General features: G+C 60.8%; 3 protein-coding genes and 1 long non-coding RNA gene across 15 annotated transcripts in view; 1 reads left to right on the plus strand and 3 right to left on the minus strand.

Annotated features, from left to right (window-relative positions):
* The window catches only part of VPS45 (vacuolar protein sorting 45 homolog), a 70,933-nt gene that overhangs the window by 30,968 nt on the left and 21,904 nt on the right, over nt 1-18,061 (minus strand). The window lies entirely within an intron of this gene.
* On the minus strand, nt 1,607-3,081 carry LOC128072012 (cytochrome b5 domain-containing protein 1-like). Its single transcript, XM_052665392.1, has 5 exons — nt 2,940-3,081; nt 2,793-2,869; nt 2,304-2,522; nt 1,946-2,180; nt 1,607-1,721 (listed from the first exon to the last, which is right to left on the minus strand). The coding sequence occupies exons 1-5, from the start codon at nt 3,067-3,069 to the stop codon at nt 1,711-1,713; spliced, it is 672 nt and encodes a 223-aa protein (XP_052521352.1). The 5' UTR covers nt 3,070-3,081; the 3' UTR covers nt 1,607-1,710.
* LOC128072010 (sperm-associated antigen 4 protein-like) overlaps nt 3,304-18,061 on the plus strand; it is a 57,222-nt gene continuing 42,464 nt past the window's right edge. Inside the window, exon 1 of one of the 4 annotated variants that reach the window (XM_052665389.1) lies at nt 3,304-4,064. The gene's annotated coding sequence lies outside the window, so the exon portion shown is untranslated. Of the gene's footprint in view, nt 5,134-18,061 lie in introns of all 4 variants that reach the window. The other 3 variants (XM_052665388.1, XM_052665387.1, XM_052665390.1) reach the window with 3 other exon arrangements.
* LOC128072013 (uncharacterized) lies at nt 14,855-15,220 on the minus strand. Its single transcript, XR_008202058.1, has 2 exons — nt 15,080-15,220; nt 14,855-14,972 (listed from the first exon to the last, which is right to left on the minus strand). It is a non-coding gene; the product is annotated as an uncharacterized LOC128072013 (long non-coding RNA).

The following is an 18,061-nucleotide window of genomic DNA, read 5'->3' on the forward strand; positions in this document are numbered from 1 at the left end:
TGACTTCTTTCTCTTAGGGATGCATCTCTGTTGAGCTTGGAAGAAGTGGTGCTTAAATATCAACCAGCTCTCACGGACCCCCTTACCTTGTAAGTAAGTAGAGGGACTCCCAAAAAGAACTATGATAGCGGAGATCATGAAATAAAAATAATATTATACAATTCTAATGCAGAAACATCATTTGATTCCCACAGTTGTGATGTTGGGCCTCCTGCAAGCAGGAGAGCACCCAGAAAAACAGTTCCATCATTTATTCCCTATTCCCCGACGCTGATCTCTTTCTGCCCTGGTTCCTCACTGGCTGAGTATCGCAGGTTCACAATCTTCCTGACGCTTCACTAAACATGGAGACACTCAACAAACATAAATCTTTGCTGCATAAGCGTAAATCTGTAGCTCATTAATTAACTTATTCCACACCTGATTGTTATTTTGCGGATATCTGCCTGTCCTTCTTTCCACAAAGATGAGCTCAGCAGAAAAGCAGGGGAGGCTCCTGGTGCCTGGCACGTCCCAGCCTTCTTAGGAGTGAGGCGGTTCGGCCTCGTGGAGAGGCCCCAACTCCTTTGATGGTTGCTAAATCTATTGTTCTTTTGCTGCAGTTTCTTATCCTGACAGAACAAGATGTTTTCTGATCCCTAACGCTATATTCGCATTGTTCGGAACATTTAACAACTATTACAGTTTTGCAAGAAAGAATTAATCACATAATTCAGTAATGATGTGTCATGGCGTTGATCAGATCAATCTACGTCTGTGACAGGGCACCAGGCCTCTGCCTGCCCCCAGCCCAGTCCCACAGAAATGGGAAGGAAGGAAGGCAGGAGAAGAGCAGCGGCAGCAATCGATGGAGGAAAACTTATTTTACTATAATATCGGAATACAAGATAACACAATATGTACAATTTAATTGAAATGAAGATGAATAAAACAGACAAGATGAGAGAGAGAGTTCCTGGGACAGAGTCAAACCTGAACAGCTTGGAACGGCCAGGAAAGCGCCTGCAGCACCCACTGCCAGGCAGCAAGAGAGCGGCCCCCCACCCGGAAGGGCCAGATCCCGTGCCTGCTGTAATGCACAGCGATCGGTACCTGGGATTGGGGCAGTGACACTTCAATGCCCCGTGCACTGCATGTTCTGATGTGGAATACTGGAACCCAAAAACAAACCAAAAAAAACCCAAAAAAGCATAGAACTGTGACACAGGGACTTTAGGTGCTCCAGGGGTGCCATGGGATCGTGTCCAATCCCCCCTCTTCCAGCTCCTTGGGAGGATGTGACCTTGTGTCCCGTGGCAGGTTGAGCTGCGACCGGTGGGTGTGCACACCAGATGGGTGCACGGGGTGGGAGCCTTCCTCCGCAGTGACCGGAACACCAACAGCAGCCTTGGATCTGCACAGGAGCTCCTCAGGGCTGCTGGGAGATCGTCATGGGGGAAGGACAGCAGGGTCACAGGTTGAGGGGTCGTTTGCCCTTTGTTAGCAGGGCTGCTCATTAGCACCAGGCTCCTCCTCACAAACAGATCCTCAGGGGTGCCCCTAAACCACGGGATCCTGCATTGCCCCACCATGACCACGCACAGAACAATTTTTCAACAACAAATAATAATTAAAAAAACCCAGCTTTATTGTGCTGCAAAAACACAACTGGAATCCAGAATGGGTGTAGTGCCCCCATAGTACCATCCACAGCCCAGGGTGGGGAAGATGTCACTGCAGGGCTGGAAAAGGAAGAATGGGGAGGAAATTTTGGGGTGGTCTGGGGGTCCTGGGAAGTTCTATGGCAGTCTGAAGGGTTTTAAGGGTTCTGAGAAGGACGGGGTCCCGGGGAGTTTTTTGGGGAGTGCTGTGCATTCCGGGTGGGAGGGGACAAGGGGGTAGGGGCAAGGGTTTTGAAGAGGCGAGGGGCCTATCTTAGGGTTTTGGGGGTGCTTAAAGGTCCCACCTTCGCTGTCGCTGCCAGCGTCATCATTGAAGTAGAGAAACACGGTGGGGATGAAGTCCTTGGGGTCGAGGCGCAGGCTGCGCAGCTCGGAGGTGCCGTCCGGGATCCCGTTCTGCTCCAGGCTGAGGTGGGGGTTCAGCGGGACGCCGCCGTAGCACGCCGTGTATTTCTCCAGCTGCTCCTGCCAGCCCCGCGCCCGCCGCAGCGCCGCTCCCACCGGCTCCTCCCCGCACACCTGGGGGACCGTAAGAAGGGAAGGGGACGGGGCCGAGGTTCCCAGCACCTCGCTGGGGACAGCAGGATCCCACCGGGGAGCGGGCTCGTGTCTCGGGGCCCGGGTGCCCCCCGTCCCACTGACCTCGATGACGCAGTTCTGGCCCGTCAGGGCGTTGCAGAGGCGCAACAGGCGGGGGGCGGCCGTCAGACGTCCCACCTGCAGCCGGGGGTCCCGCCACCACGCGGCGTGCAGCGGAAGGACCCCGTCTGAGCGCGGCGCGAGGGGCTGGGAGCCGCCCGGGGTCCCCAGCGGGAACCGGGAGCCGGTCTGGCCGGTGCGGGGCTCCACGCGGGGCAGCGGCTGCCGGTGGGAGGGACGCCTGACGCGCGTGGCGGGGATCGGAGGCCGCCGCCCCGTCCCGCCCGTGCGGGGATCCCCGCCTCGCACCGGGATCGCCCAGCTCGCACCCCCGCCGCCCTGGGACTGCAAACACCGGCACCGGGACCGCCCGACACCGCGCCGGGCCCCGAAAACTGCGCCGGGCCCCCTCCCCCGCTCCGCCGGGACAGCACCGCCCCGCCCCGAAGCCCCGCGAGCCCGGGGACGCTCCCGCCCCCCCGTCCCACTCACGTCGCCGCTCTCGGGGTCAAAGCAGCGGCTCACGTCGGTGCCGACGGCGGCCAGCAGGGGGGCCAGGGTGACGCCACCTGGGGAAGAAGGTCGGACTCGGAGCCCCCACACCGGGACCCGTCCCCAGGGCGGCTCCCCCCCCCGTACCGCGGCGCTCCCGCAGCAGCGGGCCCAGGTCGTAAACGCGGCCGAGAGCGCTGAGCAGGGGCCGCCCAGCCTCCGCCACCTCCCGTGTTGTCAAGTACCGGAGCCGCCGCTCCGCACCGCCCGCCGCCATGGGGGCGGCGCCGTTTCTATGGCAACGCCGCCGCCGAGCGCCCTCTCCCGATTGGCTGCGTGCGGCCCCGCCCATGCAGACGGTCCCGCCCACCCGAAGCTCCGCCCCGCCGCCACCGCCGCCACCGCCGCCGGGCGCGCCGGCAAACGCGACCCTCGGCGGCTGCGCGGGGACTGCCGGGAAACGGCGGCGCCGGGAGCGGGGCTGGGAGGCTGGAGGGGGGCTGTGGAGCCTGTTGAGCCTATGGGGATTGGGCTGCTGGGGGCGCTGTGGCGTGCCGGGAGCTATCGGGGTGCTGCAGGGATGCTCCAGGGGCCCCGTAGATTTTGTAGGAGCCTGGGGGGCTGTGGAGCGCTGCAGGACGTACGTGGAACTGCAGAAGGGCTGCAGAAGCCGCAGGGGGGCTGTGGGACGTACGGGGTGCGTAAGTGGACAGAGGGGCCTGTAGGGTCCGCGGGGTCGCTGCAAAAGTCCTTGGAGCTCTAGGGGTGTAATGGGTGTAGGGCAAACAAAGGCGATGACGGAGCCTTTATGTGAGAAACAGGCGCTGTAGGAAAAGATCAAAGAGAAATGAACTCCCCGCTCCCAGGAGCAGTTTGGAGAAAGGGGCAGCTGAGGAACGCAGCCTCCTCCCGTTCGTACTGGAACGGGAAATGGGCCGCAGGGGGCGGCTGGGACAGCGGGGGAGCTTTTGTGGGGGCAGGGTTGGAGAAAGGAAGAGTGAAAACCCGCACCGTGCGCTCCTTCTTTGTGTGATACGATTTCTCGCTATAAACAATCCAACTATTTGCCTCTACGCGCTGATAGCACTGTTGGAAATATCCAAATAATTTTGTCAGGACGGGATCTCTGATAAAAGCAGATTTGATTCGCGATTGCAATGGCGGCGTCCCGCAAGCAGGAGCACCTATGGACACAACATGGCAGCCTTTAGATCCTGTTTGCTCCCCCTTGCCTCCCCCCTCCCCTGTTTCCCCACTGGCTGCGTACTCCACGTTCACAGTCTTATCAGAAGGTTTACATTTGCTATTTACTTGTTCATTTATTTGTTATCTGGTGTCAGTCAGCAGCCATCCTGTTGTTTCCAAGCTGTCTCGGTGCTCTCCTTGTCCTATTGATATGGTGATTTTCTTTGAAGTCATCATCGTTGAACAAAGAGCACTGGGGATGATGCCAGGCCTTCCCAATGTCTCTTCAGGCGCTTCCTTGGGCAGGCCATCACTTGTTGTCTGGTTTGCTCTCGTGCAGGATGTTCTTGCAGTGTGTGACCTGTATACAGAGTGTGCGTGCCTGGGAAGGTTCGTCTAGAGGATCAATGATGTAAACTTATCAGAAATCTTCCCCAAGTTAAGTAGAGGGACTCCCCAAAAGAACTATGATAGTGGAGATGATAAAATAAAAATAATATTATACAATTCTAATGCAGAAACATCATTTGATTCCCACTGATGAGATAAAACACACAGATGAGAGCCCTGGGGACAGAGGTGCTCTGGGATATGGCAAAGGCCCCTGCTTAACGGCAGGCGCTTAATTAAAAGGCAGGCCATCAACTTTATGGAGGGAGCGATCATTTCTGTGGGCACACTGAATAAACAGGGATTCTGTCCTTCCGTCACTCAGACGTGGAGAGCCAACCCAGTGACAGCGGGTGACAACTGGGAACGTGGCGATGGCACCGGTGGGATTCGGGGGGGCACACGGGGACACGGCGTGGGGACAGCGACGGCGGGAACGGGAGCCAGGACGGACAGATGGCGCCCGGGGACAGCAGTGACGGCACCGGGTCCCGGCTGGGACAGAGGCCGTGTGCGGCTGGCGGCATCGCGAGCGGCCGGCAGCGAGGACAAGGAGCCGAAAGGAACGGCGGCACGTCCGACGGGGGCAGCGGCAGCGTCCTGAGGGCTGGCACTCAGCGGTGCTGCACTCGGGCTGCCGGGGCTCCGTACTGAGGACCCGTGGGGCGGTGGGACCGGGAGGGGCTGTGGGGCCTGGGGGGATGAAGGGACGGTGGGGAACGAGGGGGTGTCCTTACAAAAGCGAGACGCCACTCGGCTGCTGAAGGTGACCTCGGAATGAGGTCATGACCTCGCTTCCGGCGCGTTTCCCATCGCGCACCGCAGGGCGGTTGGGGTGAGCGCGGCGAGATGGCGGACGTTGTGGGTCAGTGCGAGCCGAGCGGTGAGGAGTTCGCCATGGACGAGGACGGCGACGGTGAGGGCGGCCGAGGCCCGGCGCGAGGGCGGGCGGGCGGTGCGGCTCTGCTCCCGTTCCCCGCTCCCGGAACGCCCCGCCCCCGCTCGGGCTGCCGGGCCCTGACCGGCCGTCGTTCCGCAAAGAGCTTCCATAAGTGGAAGGAGAAGGCCAAGAAGCGGAGAGGCCGCGGCTTCGGCTCGGCTGAGGGCGGCGCTCCGTGAACCTCCGCGTCCCGGTGCAGCGCCGCGCCCTCGGGGCCGTGCGGGGCTGTGCGAGGTTGTGCGGGGCCGTGCGGGGCCAGACGGGGCTGTGGGGGGGGGCTGCGCAGGGCCGTGCAAGGCCCCGTCCTAGAAAATTATTCCGACGTTTCCAACAGCTTGGGGGCTCGTCCGGGATCATTATCGGCCCTTGGGGGTTTCCCCCACTACCCTGGACAGCATAGGTGCACCCCGCTGATTTCCGCGGTCCTGTCTGGGTGCTGAGGTGAGTCCTTGGGACGGCCGATAAGAAACCGAGACCGTTCTATAAGGACGGGCTCTGAGAAAGCCAAGGGGCAGGCAGGCACGGCGTGTTGGCCGTTGCGACCCGGTAGCTTCGTGCACGTGGAAAGTGAAAGTGCTGTTTCTGCGCTGAGCGTTGAAAAGGGCAACTAAATCTAAAATCTAAAACTAAACTAAATCTAAAGAATTAAGCTGCAACATATCCTTAGAATTGGCAAAAGAGCTGATGTGGGAAGTAAAAATACCACATACCTATTTGTAACACATTTTAGAAACATAGTTACCGAATCACCTAACAAATACTTTCTGGCACAGCTGCAATGGATTGTGAATGTTCTAAACAATATGGGTCTAGTATTCTGAGCCAGGAAACAGTGTAAGGTTGTTCATTAGGCCGGCAGAAGCAAATACATTTCCCAGGCTTTCAAGGAGTCAGGGCCTTTACACACAGCAGAAAGAACCGTCTTCCCTTCCCTGTCTTCACTCTGTGGGAATGTTGGGATGCCATAGACAGGCTCCAAGATGCTCCCCTCCATCCTCCTTCCCAGCTTCTCTCTATGCAAGGACAAATGAATGACCAGAACAGTGACCCAATGTGACGGGGCACAAATGTTAGGGCGTAATTAAACAATTGAGGCTGTGCCTGTGTTTATGTTGTGAAACTGTCATCCGAAAAGTGATGACCAAAGGTTGGTTAAGAAAGCAGTTGTCAGAAGTCAATAAACCAATTGAGACGTGTGTGTATGACAAGCAAAGATTTGTGTCTACTCGGTGTTTGTCTGATTGGTGAAGCATCGCCAAAGAGTGCGAACCTGCAGCACTCAGCCAGTGAGGGACCAGGGGAGAACGAGATCAGCGGCGGCAATAGGGATAACTGATGGAACGCTGTTTTCTCGGGGCTCTCCTGCTCGCAGGAGGCCGCCATTGCGCTTGCGAATAAAATGTGCTCCATCAGAGAAACCGTCCTAGCAAACTATTTGGGTATTTCCAACAATCCCAGGGTGGAACTTTACTGCAGTATGTGGCTGCCACATACTGCCGTGTGGAGTATCCCTCCGAGGGCTTTCCCTCCGAGGGGCTCCTCAGAGCGCCGTTTCCATTCTCCAGTCGCCACGGACTTTGCCCAGCAGCCACGACTTCTCTAAGGAGCTGCAGAGCGGCTCAGCGAGCCCGGAGTCGGCCGGCTCCTCCAGCAGCCGGCACGCACGGCGCCGGGCCCCAGAGCCTTGGTCAAACGCAGCCGTCAGCTGGCCCTGCGACCGCCACAACTGTGTGCGTTCGGTGCGCTGCCCCAACCCGACCCGGCGAGCGGCGCCAAGCGGGCAGCCTCGCCTCTGCCCCTGGCTGGGGCTGCAGGCAGGGCTGTGGCTCTGCCCGTGTCGCTGCGCGATGCCAGCCGCCCATCTCTCTCTCTGACCGCTGGGCGTGCCTCAGCCTGCCCATTTCCTCTCGCGGCCTGGAGATCCCGCAGTTCCCCGCAGCCAGAGCTCTGGGCGGCTCGGTGGCTCCTCGGAGCTCCGTCCGGCTGCCCGTGTCAGCCCAGGAAGGCTGCGGCCCCTCCGCCTGGCTCTGTGCCTCAGCCCGGCTGTTGCTGAGCGCTCGCCGTGTCGCTGTCAGGGGAGCACCGGCGCAGGGCTTTGGGAGGCTGGAGAGGAATGAGGAGCTGCCCCCCCCACGAAGCTGCGCCCCATCTCAACACAGACGCGGTTCGAGATGATGTTGATGTTTTTATTTTTTGGTCAATAAGTCCAATTACAGATCTGACAAATGCCAATTTCAGATCTGACAAATGCCAATTTCAGATCTTCCAAGTCCAATTCCAGATCTGACAAATGCCAATGTCAGAGGTGACAAATCCAATTTCAGATCTGACAAATGCCAATTTCAGATCTTCCACGTTCAATTTCGGATCGTGCTGCTCCACTTTCAGACGGTCAGTTTTTTCACCACCTTCCCGTGCACCTGCACTCGGTAAATGCAGGTGTATTCTGGATGTCCCCAGTTGCTCTCCACCAGAACCTTGATGTGGCGAAAGGCTCTGGCAGGACGATTCTGCAAAGGAAATGGGGAGGAACAAAGTAATTGCTGGGGTTCCAATTCCCACCCTGTGCTCCACGGCTCACCCCTGCCAGTTGCTCCTGTTGCTCAGCAGCTCCAGACAGCGGGAGAGCGTGGCTGTGCAGCCGGAGGGCTCCAGTTGCAGGCCTGTGGGAGCACAGGGAGGGGCAGGGGGCAGGCGTCGTCCGTGGCGTGCTGCCCCTGTCCTACCTGGAGCAGGAAGGTCTGTAGGGGTGCCTTCTGCACACTGAAGGTGAACGACCCGAGCGGAACCTCCTCTTCGCTGTCCACATCCAGCCCCTTGCAAGCAAAGCACAAGGATGGACGCTCAGATTCGTGCACCAAGAGCAAAGCCGTGCGCTGTGTCAGCACGTGGCTGCCCACCCCCCTGCCCCGGGGCTCGGGCAGCAGCCCGGCCCTGCTTCCGCTGGAGCTCAGTCTCCGCCTCGAGTTTTGCTCAGGAAGCCCGAGATGCTTGCCGAGCAAGGCTTAAGGAGGATTCCAGCTCACCAGCTTAGGAAACATCCCCTTGGGGCACCGCAGTGCTCGGCAGGCGGCGGGACACAGGGCTCTGAGGATGCCCAAAAGCAAGCCAGTCCCTGCTCCGGCACTGTGCTGTGCCCAGATCCCAGGCAGAAGAGCAAAGCGGTGACTTACAAAAACAGCAAAGTCTTTCAGGGCACTGCTGGGGAAGGCAGCTGGAGTCAGCTCTGGGTCAACGTCTTCCAGAATGACACAAGAGGGCAGGATTTCAGCTGGGAACCGGATGACCACCTGGCCCTGATGTCCCTGCATGGGCCAGCACTGTCCTGGTGCAACGCCCGGCTGCAAACAGAATGGGAGAGCAGAGGATTAGGAGAGAGCGCTGGGGCCACCGCGCTCCCGGTTCAGCTAAGGGCAAAGGCAGCGAGCGCCTGCGGGCCGTACTTGTGCTTGAGAGTGGCTCACGTGTGAGGAATGGGGCAGAAGCACTGGGCCTGAATTCCCCGCCCGACAAAGGGGCTCTCAGTGTCAGCGCCAAGGGGAAGATGGCGGCTGGGAAAGCGGCGGAGTGGGACCGTCTCTCTCCAGCACTGCTCCGCCGGCCCCCAGCTCTGCCCACGGAGGGACAGCTGGGATGGCCGTGGCCCTGCGGTGTCGGCGGGGAGGAGATCTCTCACCTGGCTGGGACTGAGGAGCGTGGGCCCCACACACACAGCGCTTCAGCTCAGGTGAGGGGAAGCACCGATTTCCAGCACGCCCGGCCCCGTATCGGGCCTTGGGCTTCACGGCTTGAGCAACGCGCCGGGCCTGAGGGGAGACCCCCGAGGGGGAGCGAGGGGTGCAAGCAGCGCTGCTGATGGCCGCCACGATACCTGCAGGATGGTATCCGGAGGATTCACGGGGACGATGGAACTGTGGAGCCAGCAAAACCAGCACTTAAATGTGTAGGTAGGAGAAGTTCTGTGCAGGTCGATGGTAGCACCTGTAACGATGGGGAGGAGATGAGTGCAAGAGGCAGCAGACGTGGAGGAGCGGAAGGGGAGCAGGGCTTGCCTGCCTGTGTCCTCACCAATGCTCTTCTGTGCCCAGTCCGGCGTCTCATTGCACTCCTGCCGTGCTCTCAGCTCAGACAGCATCCGCTGGAAGGACAAGAAACCATGTCAGGAGGCGACCACGTCAGCGCGCAGCTCAGCGTGACTGCCAGCACCCGGAGGCCTGACACGCAAGGCCAGCTGCGTCCCGAGGGCTGTGAGCTCCGTGCTGGCCGGCACGAGGGGCCAGGACTGAGGAAGGATGTCCGAGCCCACGGCCACTGACCTGTGCCTCGATGTCTTCCTCTATTTTGAGGCGTATCCACGAAGATGCAGTGAAATACACCTGTATAGCTAGTGCAACTGGAAAGACAGAGAGAAGGTCGTCAGTGCAGGGGTTGCTGCTGGTCCTGTGCCCATGCTGGCTTTTCCTTGGAGCCTGGGACGCCGTGGGTGGGTGGAGGATGTCGGGAATGGTGCGGACTGAGGACATGTCTCTGCCCATGGCCTTCAGGGCACTGCAGCCCCGCGGCCCTGTGGTGCAGCTCGGTGCCCCAGCGCTGCTCCCATTTCCCCTGGCTGCACCCAGCGGCACCGAAAGCAGCGTGGCGGGCAGAACGGCAGCCCTACAGGGAGGCCAAAGCCAGGCCGACTCGAGGATGTCCTCGAGAAGCGGCACCGGGGCCGTGGGGTCCTCCTCGGTCCGCATCCTAACGCTGGGGGGACCGCAGCAGCTCTCGGGCTGAGTGGGACCCAGTGGTGGAGAGCAGCTGTGGAGCAAGCAGGCGGCCAGGATAGGAAGGCAGAAGTGCCGCGCTGGTGCTCCAGTGCCTCTGAAGGCCTCTGCTCACACGGACCTCATCCAGCACAGCCCCGTGGTCGCTGCGGGATGTTTGCTCATCGGGACTCACCAAGAAGCACCAGAGACAGTGCGTCGAACACTCTGCCGAGGTTCATCTTGTGCTGTGAAGCAGCAGCAGCCCGGCGTCTTCTAATTCTATTGCGTGCTTTACGCAGTCGGCGAGCGGAGGCAGGACCTGATGCTGGTAAAGGCCCGCTCACTTCCGCCGGCTCACAGAGGCTTCTGCGGGAGGAAAGAACCTGGTTGAGCACCGGTCCCACCGTGCGAGAGCCAAGGCAGGCGGCAGCAGCCTCCGCAGAGGCCCTCCCAGAGGACGGGCCTTGGGCTGCCCCCCGGCGCCGTCCCGGCTGCAGTGAGGGTCAAACCAGAGGCTTCCCCCGGCTGCCCCTCTCCCCGGGCCACCGAGGGCTGTGTGCGCGCTTGCCCCCAGCCCGATGACCCCTGCCGGTTCCCCCCACCTCGTACCTCTGCCCCTGCGCTGATGCGTCCCCAGCGGGGACTTGCTGGCCCTCGCCGACAGCCCGGCTCCCTGCGGGGCACTTAGGTGCCGTGGGGCGCCTTGCGGTCGCAGCCTTTCTCCTCGCCATCGCAGCGAAGATGAGCCCTGGAAGCGGCACGTCCTCTCAGCACTGCCGTCCCAAAAGCTCTGAGCCCACTGGGGCTCTGCCAGCTGCAGCCCTTGGCGGGCTGTGATGTCACAGAGGGCAGCTGTGATGTCACAATGGGCAGGGGCACAGCCGGCCCATGAGCAGGGCGCGCCCAGCAGCTGGGGGCATGGAGGGCGATTTCGTGCTCCCCACTCCCTCTGGACCCGAGAGGAGGGCCGGCCACAGTTCAGCCTCGGGTCTCCCTTTGACGCACAGAAGCATTTCTTCATCAAATCACAGGATCTCAGCACCTGAGTTGGGTCGGAAGGCACCTCCCAGCCCCCCCAGCCCCACCGTGATGTTCGGACTCGCTTGGATACTCAAGGAGGTGATGGAGGGGTTCGGAACACGTTTCCCTTTTGGACTCAAGGGACGGCCTACAGACAGAAATTGCTGTGGACGTTCTCCAAGCTCCCACCCCTTTCAGGCCCTACCTCCTGGCCACATGCGACACGCTCCCTTTCCCCACCTGCCGAGGAACTCGGGGGATCCATTCCCGGCTCGCCCACCACGTCACCCATCCGATGCCTGGCAGCCTCCCTGGCGGCCTCGGTCCAACTTCTCTCTGCATTCGGACCGGTTCTCTCCGACCTCCTGGCGCCTTTGGTAAATAAAACTCATTCCGAGGTCACCTTCAGCAGCCGAGTGGCGTCTCGCTTTTGTAAGGACACCCCCTTCTCCCGCAGTGTCCCTTTATCCCCCCGGGACCCACCGGGCCTCCCGATCCCACCGGCCCACAGGTCCGCAGCACGGAGCCCTGGCAGCCCGAGTGCAGCACCGCTGAGTGCCAGCCCTTGGGGACGCTGCCACCTCCCCTCCCAACCAAGCAAGCAGGAACCTCCTGCAAACCGTAACGATGGATTTCCTCAGCACCAAAGCTCCGCCAGCCCCCCGCGCTCCCACCCTCCATCCCCGCAGTGACAGCGCTGCAAACAGCCCCGGACTCCCCCCGCAGCACCAGGGCCGGACCGGGGGGCCGGGAGGCTGCACGGTGCTGTCTGAGCTCTGCAGTCTCCTGTGAGAGCCGGGAGGAACAGGGAGCAGAGCTGCGCTTCCAGCACCGACGCAGCACGGAGCCAACTGCTTTCCATGTCCCTGGGATATCCATGGGATATCTGTGGGGCATCTAGGAGGTATCCATGGGACATTCATGGAGTATCTGTGGGACATCCACGGGGTATCTACGGCGTATCTATGGGGCATCCGTAGGGTACCTATGGGGTATTCAGGGGGTATCCGTGCGGCTTCCATGGGGAACCTAGGGGGCATCCATGGGGTATCCCTGGGCTATCCGTGGGGTATCCGTGGGGTATCGACGGGGTATCTATGGGGTATCTGTCGGGCATCCATGGGGTATTTCTAGGGTATCTATGGGATGTCCGTGGGGTTCCTATGCGGTATCCATGGAGTATCCATGGGGCGTCCATGGGCACCCATGGGGTATGTGTGTTTGCGTGTGTGTGAGCCACCGTTCCTTGGGATGTCTGTGGGGTATCTATGGGGTGTGAGTGCGCTTTTGGGCTCTGCTCCGTGGGATTTCTGCGGGGCGCCTCGTTTTCTCTGGGCGCTTCGACCTCCCCAAGATGGCGCCGCGCGCGACGCTGCCCCTGTCCGTCCGCCTGCGTCCTCCCCAAGATGGCGGCACCTCGCTGCCCGTGTGGCACGCCGACGTGTTTCCGGCGCGAGGCCCCACCCCGCTTCCGGCGCGTTTCCCATCGTGCACCGCAGGGCGGTTGGGGTGAGCGCGTTGAGATGGCGGACGTTGTGGGTCAGTGCGAGCCGAGCGGTGAGGAGTTCGCCATGGACGAGGACGGCGACGGTGAGGGCGGCCGAGGCCCGGCGCGAGGGCGGGCGGGCGGTGCGGCTCTGCTCCCGTTCCCCGCTCCCGGAACGCCCCGCCCCCGCTCGGGCTGCCGGGCCCTGACCGGCCGTCGTTCCGCAAAGAGCTTCCATAAGTGGAAGGAGAAGGCCAAGAAGCGGAGAGGCCGCGGCTTCGGCTCGGCTGAGGGCGGCGCTCCGTGAACCTCCGCGTCCCGGTGCAGCGCCGCGCCCTCGGGGCCGTGCGGGGCTGTGCGAGGTTGTGCGGGGCCGTGCGGGGCCAGACGGGGCTGTGGGGGGGGGCTGCGCAGGGCCGTGCAAGGCCCCGTCCTAGAAAATTATTCCGACGTTTCCAACAGCTTGGGGGCTCGTCCGGGATCATTATCGGCCCTTGGGGGTTTCCCCCACTACCCTGGACAGCATAGGTGCACCCCGCTGATTTCCGCGGTCCTGTCTGGGTGCTGAGGTGAGTCCTTGGGACGGCCGATAAGAAACCGAGACCGTTCTATAAGGACGGGCTCTGAGAAAGCCAAGGGGCAGGCAGGCACGGCGTGTTGGCCGTTGCGACCCGGTAGCTTCGTGCACGTGGAAAGTGAAAGTGCTGTTTCTGCGCTGAGCGTTGAAAAGGGCAACTAAATCTAAAATCTAAAACTAAACTAAATCTAAAGAATTAAGCTGCAACATATCCTTAGAATTGGCAAAAGAGCTGATGTGGGAAGTAAAAATACCACATACCTATTTGTAACACATTTTAGAAACATAGTTACCGAATCACCTAACAAATACTTTCTGGCACAGCTGCAATGGATTGTGAATGTTCTAAACAATATGGGTCTAGTATTCTGAGCCAGGAAACAGTGTAAGGTTGTTCATTAGGCCGGCAGAAGCAAATACATTTCCCAGGCTTTCAAGGAGTCAGGGCCTTTACACACAGCAGAAAGAACCGTCTTCCCTTCCCTGTCTTCACTCTGTGGGAATGTTGGGATGCCATAGACAGGCTCCAAGATGCTCCCCTCCATCCTCCTTCCCAGCTTCTCTCTATGCAAGGACAAATGAATGACCAGAACAGTGACCCAATGTGACGGGGCACAAATGTTAGGGCGTAATTAAACAATTGAGGCTGTGCCTGTGTTTATGTTGTGAAACTGTCATCCGAAAAGTGATGACCAAAGGTTGGTTAAGAAAGCAGTTGTCAGAAGTCAATAAACCAATTGAGACGTGTGTGTATGACAAGCAAAGATTTGTGTCTACTCGGTGTTTGTCTGATTGGTGAAGCATCGCCAAAGAGTGCGAACCTGCAGCACTCAGCCAGTGAGGGACCAGGGGAGAACGAGATCAGCGGCGGCAATAGGGATAACTGATGGAACGCTGTTTTCTCGGGGCTCTCCTGCTCGCAGGAGGCCGCCATTGCGCTTGCGAATAAAATGTGCTCCATCAGAGAAACCGTCCTAGCAAACTATTTGGGTATTTCCAACAATCCCAGGGTGGAACTTTACTGCAGTATGTGGCTGCCACATACTGCCGTGTGGAGTATCCCTCCGAGGGCTTTCCCTCCGAGGGGCTCCTCAGAGCGCCGTTTCCATTCTCCAGTCGCCACGGACTTTGCCCAGCAGCCACGACTTCTCTAAGGAGCTGCAGAGCGGCTCAGCGAGCCCGGAGTCGGCCGGCTCCTCCAGCAGCCGGCACGCACGGCGCCGGGCCCCAGAGCCTTGGTCAAACGCAGCCGTCAGCTGGCCCTGCGACCGCCACAACTGTGTGCGTTCGGTGCGCTGCCCCAACCCGACCCGGCGAGCGGCGCCAAGCGGGCAGCCTCGCCTCTGCCCCTGGCTGGGGCTGCAGGCAGGGCTGTGGCTCTGCCCGTGTCGCTGCGCGATGCCAGCCGCCCATCTCTCTCTCTGACCGCTGGGCGTGCCTCAGCCTGCCCATTTCCTCTCGCGGCCTGGAGATCCCGCAGTTCCCCGCAGCCAGAGCTCTGGGCGGCTCGGTGGCTCCTCGGAGCTCCGTCCGGCTGCCCGTGTCAGCCCAGGAAGGCTGCGGCCCCTCCGCCTGGCTCTGTGCCTCAGCCCGGCTGTTGCTGAGCGCTCGCCGTGTCGCTGTCAGGGGAGCACCGGCGCAGGGCTTTGGGAGGCTGGAGAGGAATGAGGAGCTGCCCCCCCCACGAAGCTGCGCCCCATCTCAACACAGACGCGGTTCGAGATGATGTTGATGTTTTTATTTTTTGGTCAATAAGTCCAATTACAGATCTGACAAATGCCAATTTCAGATCTGACAAATGCCAATTTCAGATCTTCCAAGTCCAATTCCAGATCTGACAAATGCCAATGTCAGAGGTGACAAATCCAATTTCAGATCTGACAAATGCCAATTTCAGATCTTCCACGTTCAATTTCGGATCGTGCTGCTCCACTTTCAGACGGTCAGTTTTTTCACCACCTTCCCGTGCACCTGCACTCGGTAAATGCAGGTGTATTCTGGATGTCCCCAGTTGCTCTCCACCAGAACCTTGATGTGGCGAAAGGCTCTGGCAGGACGATTCTGCAAAGGAAATGGGGAGGAACAAAGTAATTGCTGGGGTTCCAATTCCCACCCTGTGCTCCACGGCTCACCCCTGCCAGTTGCTCCTGTTGCTCAGCAGCTCCAGACAGCGGGAGAGCGTGGCTGTGCAGCCGGAGGGCTCCAGTTGCAGGCCTGTGGGAGCACAGGGAGGGGCAGGGGGCAGGCGTCGTCCGTGGCGTGCTGCCCCTGTCCTACCTGGAGCAGGAAGGTCTGTAGGGGTGCCTTCTGCACACTGAAGGTGAACGACCCGAGCGGAACCTCCTCTTCGCTGTCCACATCCAGCCCCTTGCAAGCAAAGCACAAGGATGGACGCTCAGATTCGTGCACCAAGAGCAAAGCCGTGCGCTGTGTCAGCACGTGGCTGCCCACCCCCCTGCCCCGGGGCTCGGGCAGCAGCCCGGCCCTGCTTCCGCTGGAGCTCAGTCTCCGCCTCGAGTTTTGCTCAGGAAGCCCGAGATGCTTGCCGAGCAAGGCTTAAGGAGGATTCCAGCTCACCAGCTTAGGAAACATCCCCTTGGGGCACCGCAGTGCTCGGCAGGCGGCGGGACACAGGGCTCTGAGGATGCCCAAAAGCAAGCCAGTCCCTGCTCCGGCACTGTGCTGTGCCCAGATCCCAGGCAGAAGAGCAAAGCGGTGACTTACAAAAACAGCAAAGTCTTTCGGGGCACTGCTGGGGAAGGCAGCTGGAGTCAGCTCTGGGTCAACGTCTTCCAGAATGACACAAGAGGGCAGGATTTCAGCTGGGAACCGGATGACCACCTGGCCCTGATGTCCCTGCATGGGCCAGCACTGTCCTGGTGCAACGCCCGGCTGCAAACAGAATGGGAGAGCAGAGGATTAGGAGAGAGCGCTGGGGCCACCGCGCTCCCGGTTCAGCTAAGGGCAAAGGCAGCGAGCGCCTGCGGGCCGTACTTGTGCTTGAGAGTGGCTCACGTGTGAGGAATGGGGCAGAAGCACTGGGCCTGAATTCCCCGCCCGACAAAGGGGCTCTCAGTGTCAGCGCCAAGGGGAAGATGGCGGCTGGGAAAGCGGCGGAGTGGGACCGTCTCTCTCCAGCACTGCTCCGCCGGCCCCCAGCTCTGCCCACGGAGGGACAGCTGGGATGGCCGTGGCCCTGCGGTGTCGGCGGGGAGGAGATCTCTCACCTGGCTGGGACTGAGGAGCGTGGGCCCCACACACACAGCGCTTCAGCTCAGGTGAGGGGAAGCACCGATTTCCAGCACGCCCGGCCCCGTATCGGGCCTTGGGCTTCACGGCTTGAGCAACGCGCCGGGCCTGAGGGGAGACCCCCGAGGGGGAGCGAGGGGTGCAAGCAGCGCTGCTGATGGCCGCCACGATACCTGCAGGATGGTATCCGGAGGATTCACGGGGACGATGGAACTGTGGAGCCAGCAAAACCAGCACTTAAATGTGTAGGTAGGAGAAGTTCTGTGCAGGTCGATGGTAGCACCTGTAACGATGGGGAGGAGATGAGTGCAAGAGGCAGCAGACGTGGAGGAGCGGAAGGGGAGCAGGGCTTGCCTGCCTGTGTCCTCACCAATGCTCTTCTGTGCCCAGTCCGGCGTCTCATTGCACTCCTGCCGTGCTCTCAGCTCAGACAGCATCCGCTGGAAGGACAAGAAACCATGTCAGGAGGCGACCACGTCAGCGCGCAGCTCAGCGTGACTGCCAGCACCCGGAGGCCTGACACGCAAGGCCAGCTGCGTCCCGAGGGCTGTGAGCTCCGTGCTGGCCGGCACGAGGGGCCAGGACTGAGGAAGGATGTCCGAGCCCACGGCCACTGACCTGTGCCTCGATGTCTTCCTCTATTTTGAGGCGTATCCACGAAGATGCAGTGAAATACACCTGTATAGCTAGTGCAACTGGAAAGACAGAGAGAAGGTCGTCAGTGCAGGGGTTGCTGCTGGTCCTGTGCCCATGCTGGCTTTTCCTTGGAGCCTGGGACGCCGTGGGTGGGTGGAGGATGTCGGGAATGGTGCGGACTGAGGACATGTCTCTGCCCATGGCCTTCAGGGCACTGCAGCCCCGCGGCCCTGTGGTGCAGCTCGGTGCCCCAGCGCTGCTCCCATTTCCCCTGGCTGCACCCAGCGGCACCGAAAGCAGCGTGGCGGGCAGAACGGCAGCCCTACAGGGAGGCCAAAGCCAGGCCGACTCGAGGATGTCCTCGAGAAGCGGCACCGGGGCCGTGGGGTCCTCCTCGGTCCGCATCCTAACGCTGGGGGGACCGCAGCAGCTCTCGGGCTGAGTGGGACCCAGTGGTGGAGAGCAGCTGTGGAGCAAGCAGGCGGCCAGGATAGGAAGGCAGAAGTGCCGCGCTGGTGCTCCAGTGCCTCTGAAGGCCTCTGCTCACACGGACCTCATCCAGCACAGCCCCGTGGTCGCTGCGGGATGTTTGCTCATCGGGACTCACCAAGAAGCACCAGAGACAGTGCGTCGAACACTCTGCCGAGGTTCATCTTGTGCTGTGAAGCAGCAGCAGCCCGGCGTCTTCTAATTCTATTGCGTGCTTTACGCAGTCGGCGAGCGGAGGCAGGACCTGATGCTGGTAAAGGCCCGCTCACTTCCGCCGGCTCACAGAGGCTTCTGCGGGAGGAAAGAACCTGGTTGAGCACCGGTCCCACCGTGCGAGAGCCAAGGCAGGCGGCAGCAGCCTCCGCAGAGGCCCTCCCAGAGGACGGGCCTTGGGCTGCCCCCCGGCGCCGTCCCGGCTGCAGTGAGGGTCAAACCAGAGGCTTCCCCCGGCTGCCCCTCTCCCCGGGCCACCGAGGGCTGTGTGCGCGCTTGCCCCCAGCCCGATGACCCCTGCCGGTTCCCCCCACCTCGTACCTCTGCCCCTGCGCT

The sequence above is a fragment of the Tympanuchus pallidicinctus genome, unplaced genomic scaffold, assembly GCF_026119805.1.
Source record: "Tympanuchus pallidicinctus isolate F22 unplaced genomic scaffold, pur_lepc_1.0 scaffold65, whole genome shotgun sequence".
NCBI classification, from domain to species: Eukaryota; Metazoa; Chordata; class Aves; order Galliformes; family Phasianidae; genus Tympanuchus; species Tympanuchus pallidicinctus.

What these genes read in the sequence shown, in the direction of transcription:
- LOC128072012 (XM_052665392.1), bottom strand. Translation starts at nt 3,069, where the DNA reads ATGGCGGCGGGCGGTGCGGAGCGGCGGCTCCGGTACTTGACAACACGG. An exon ending in GCTGCTGCGGGAGCGCCGCG is followed by an intron (nt 2,870 to 2,939) that starts GTACGGGGGGGG and finishes CTTCTTCCCCAG; the next exon opens with GTGGCGTCACCCTGGCCCCC. An exon ending in GCCAGAACTGCGTCATCGAG is followed by an intron (nt 2,181 to 2,303) that starts GTCAGTGGGACG and finishes ACGGTCCCCCAG; the next exon opens with GTGTGCGGGGAGGAGCCGGT.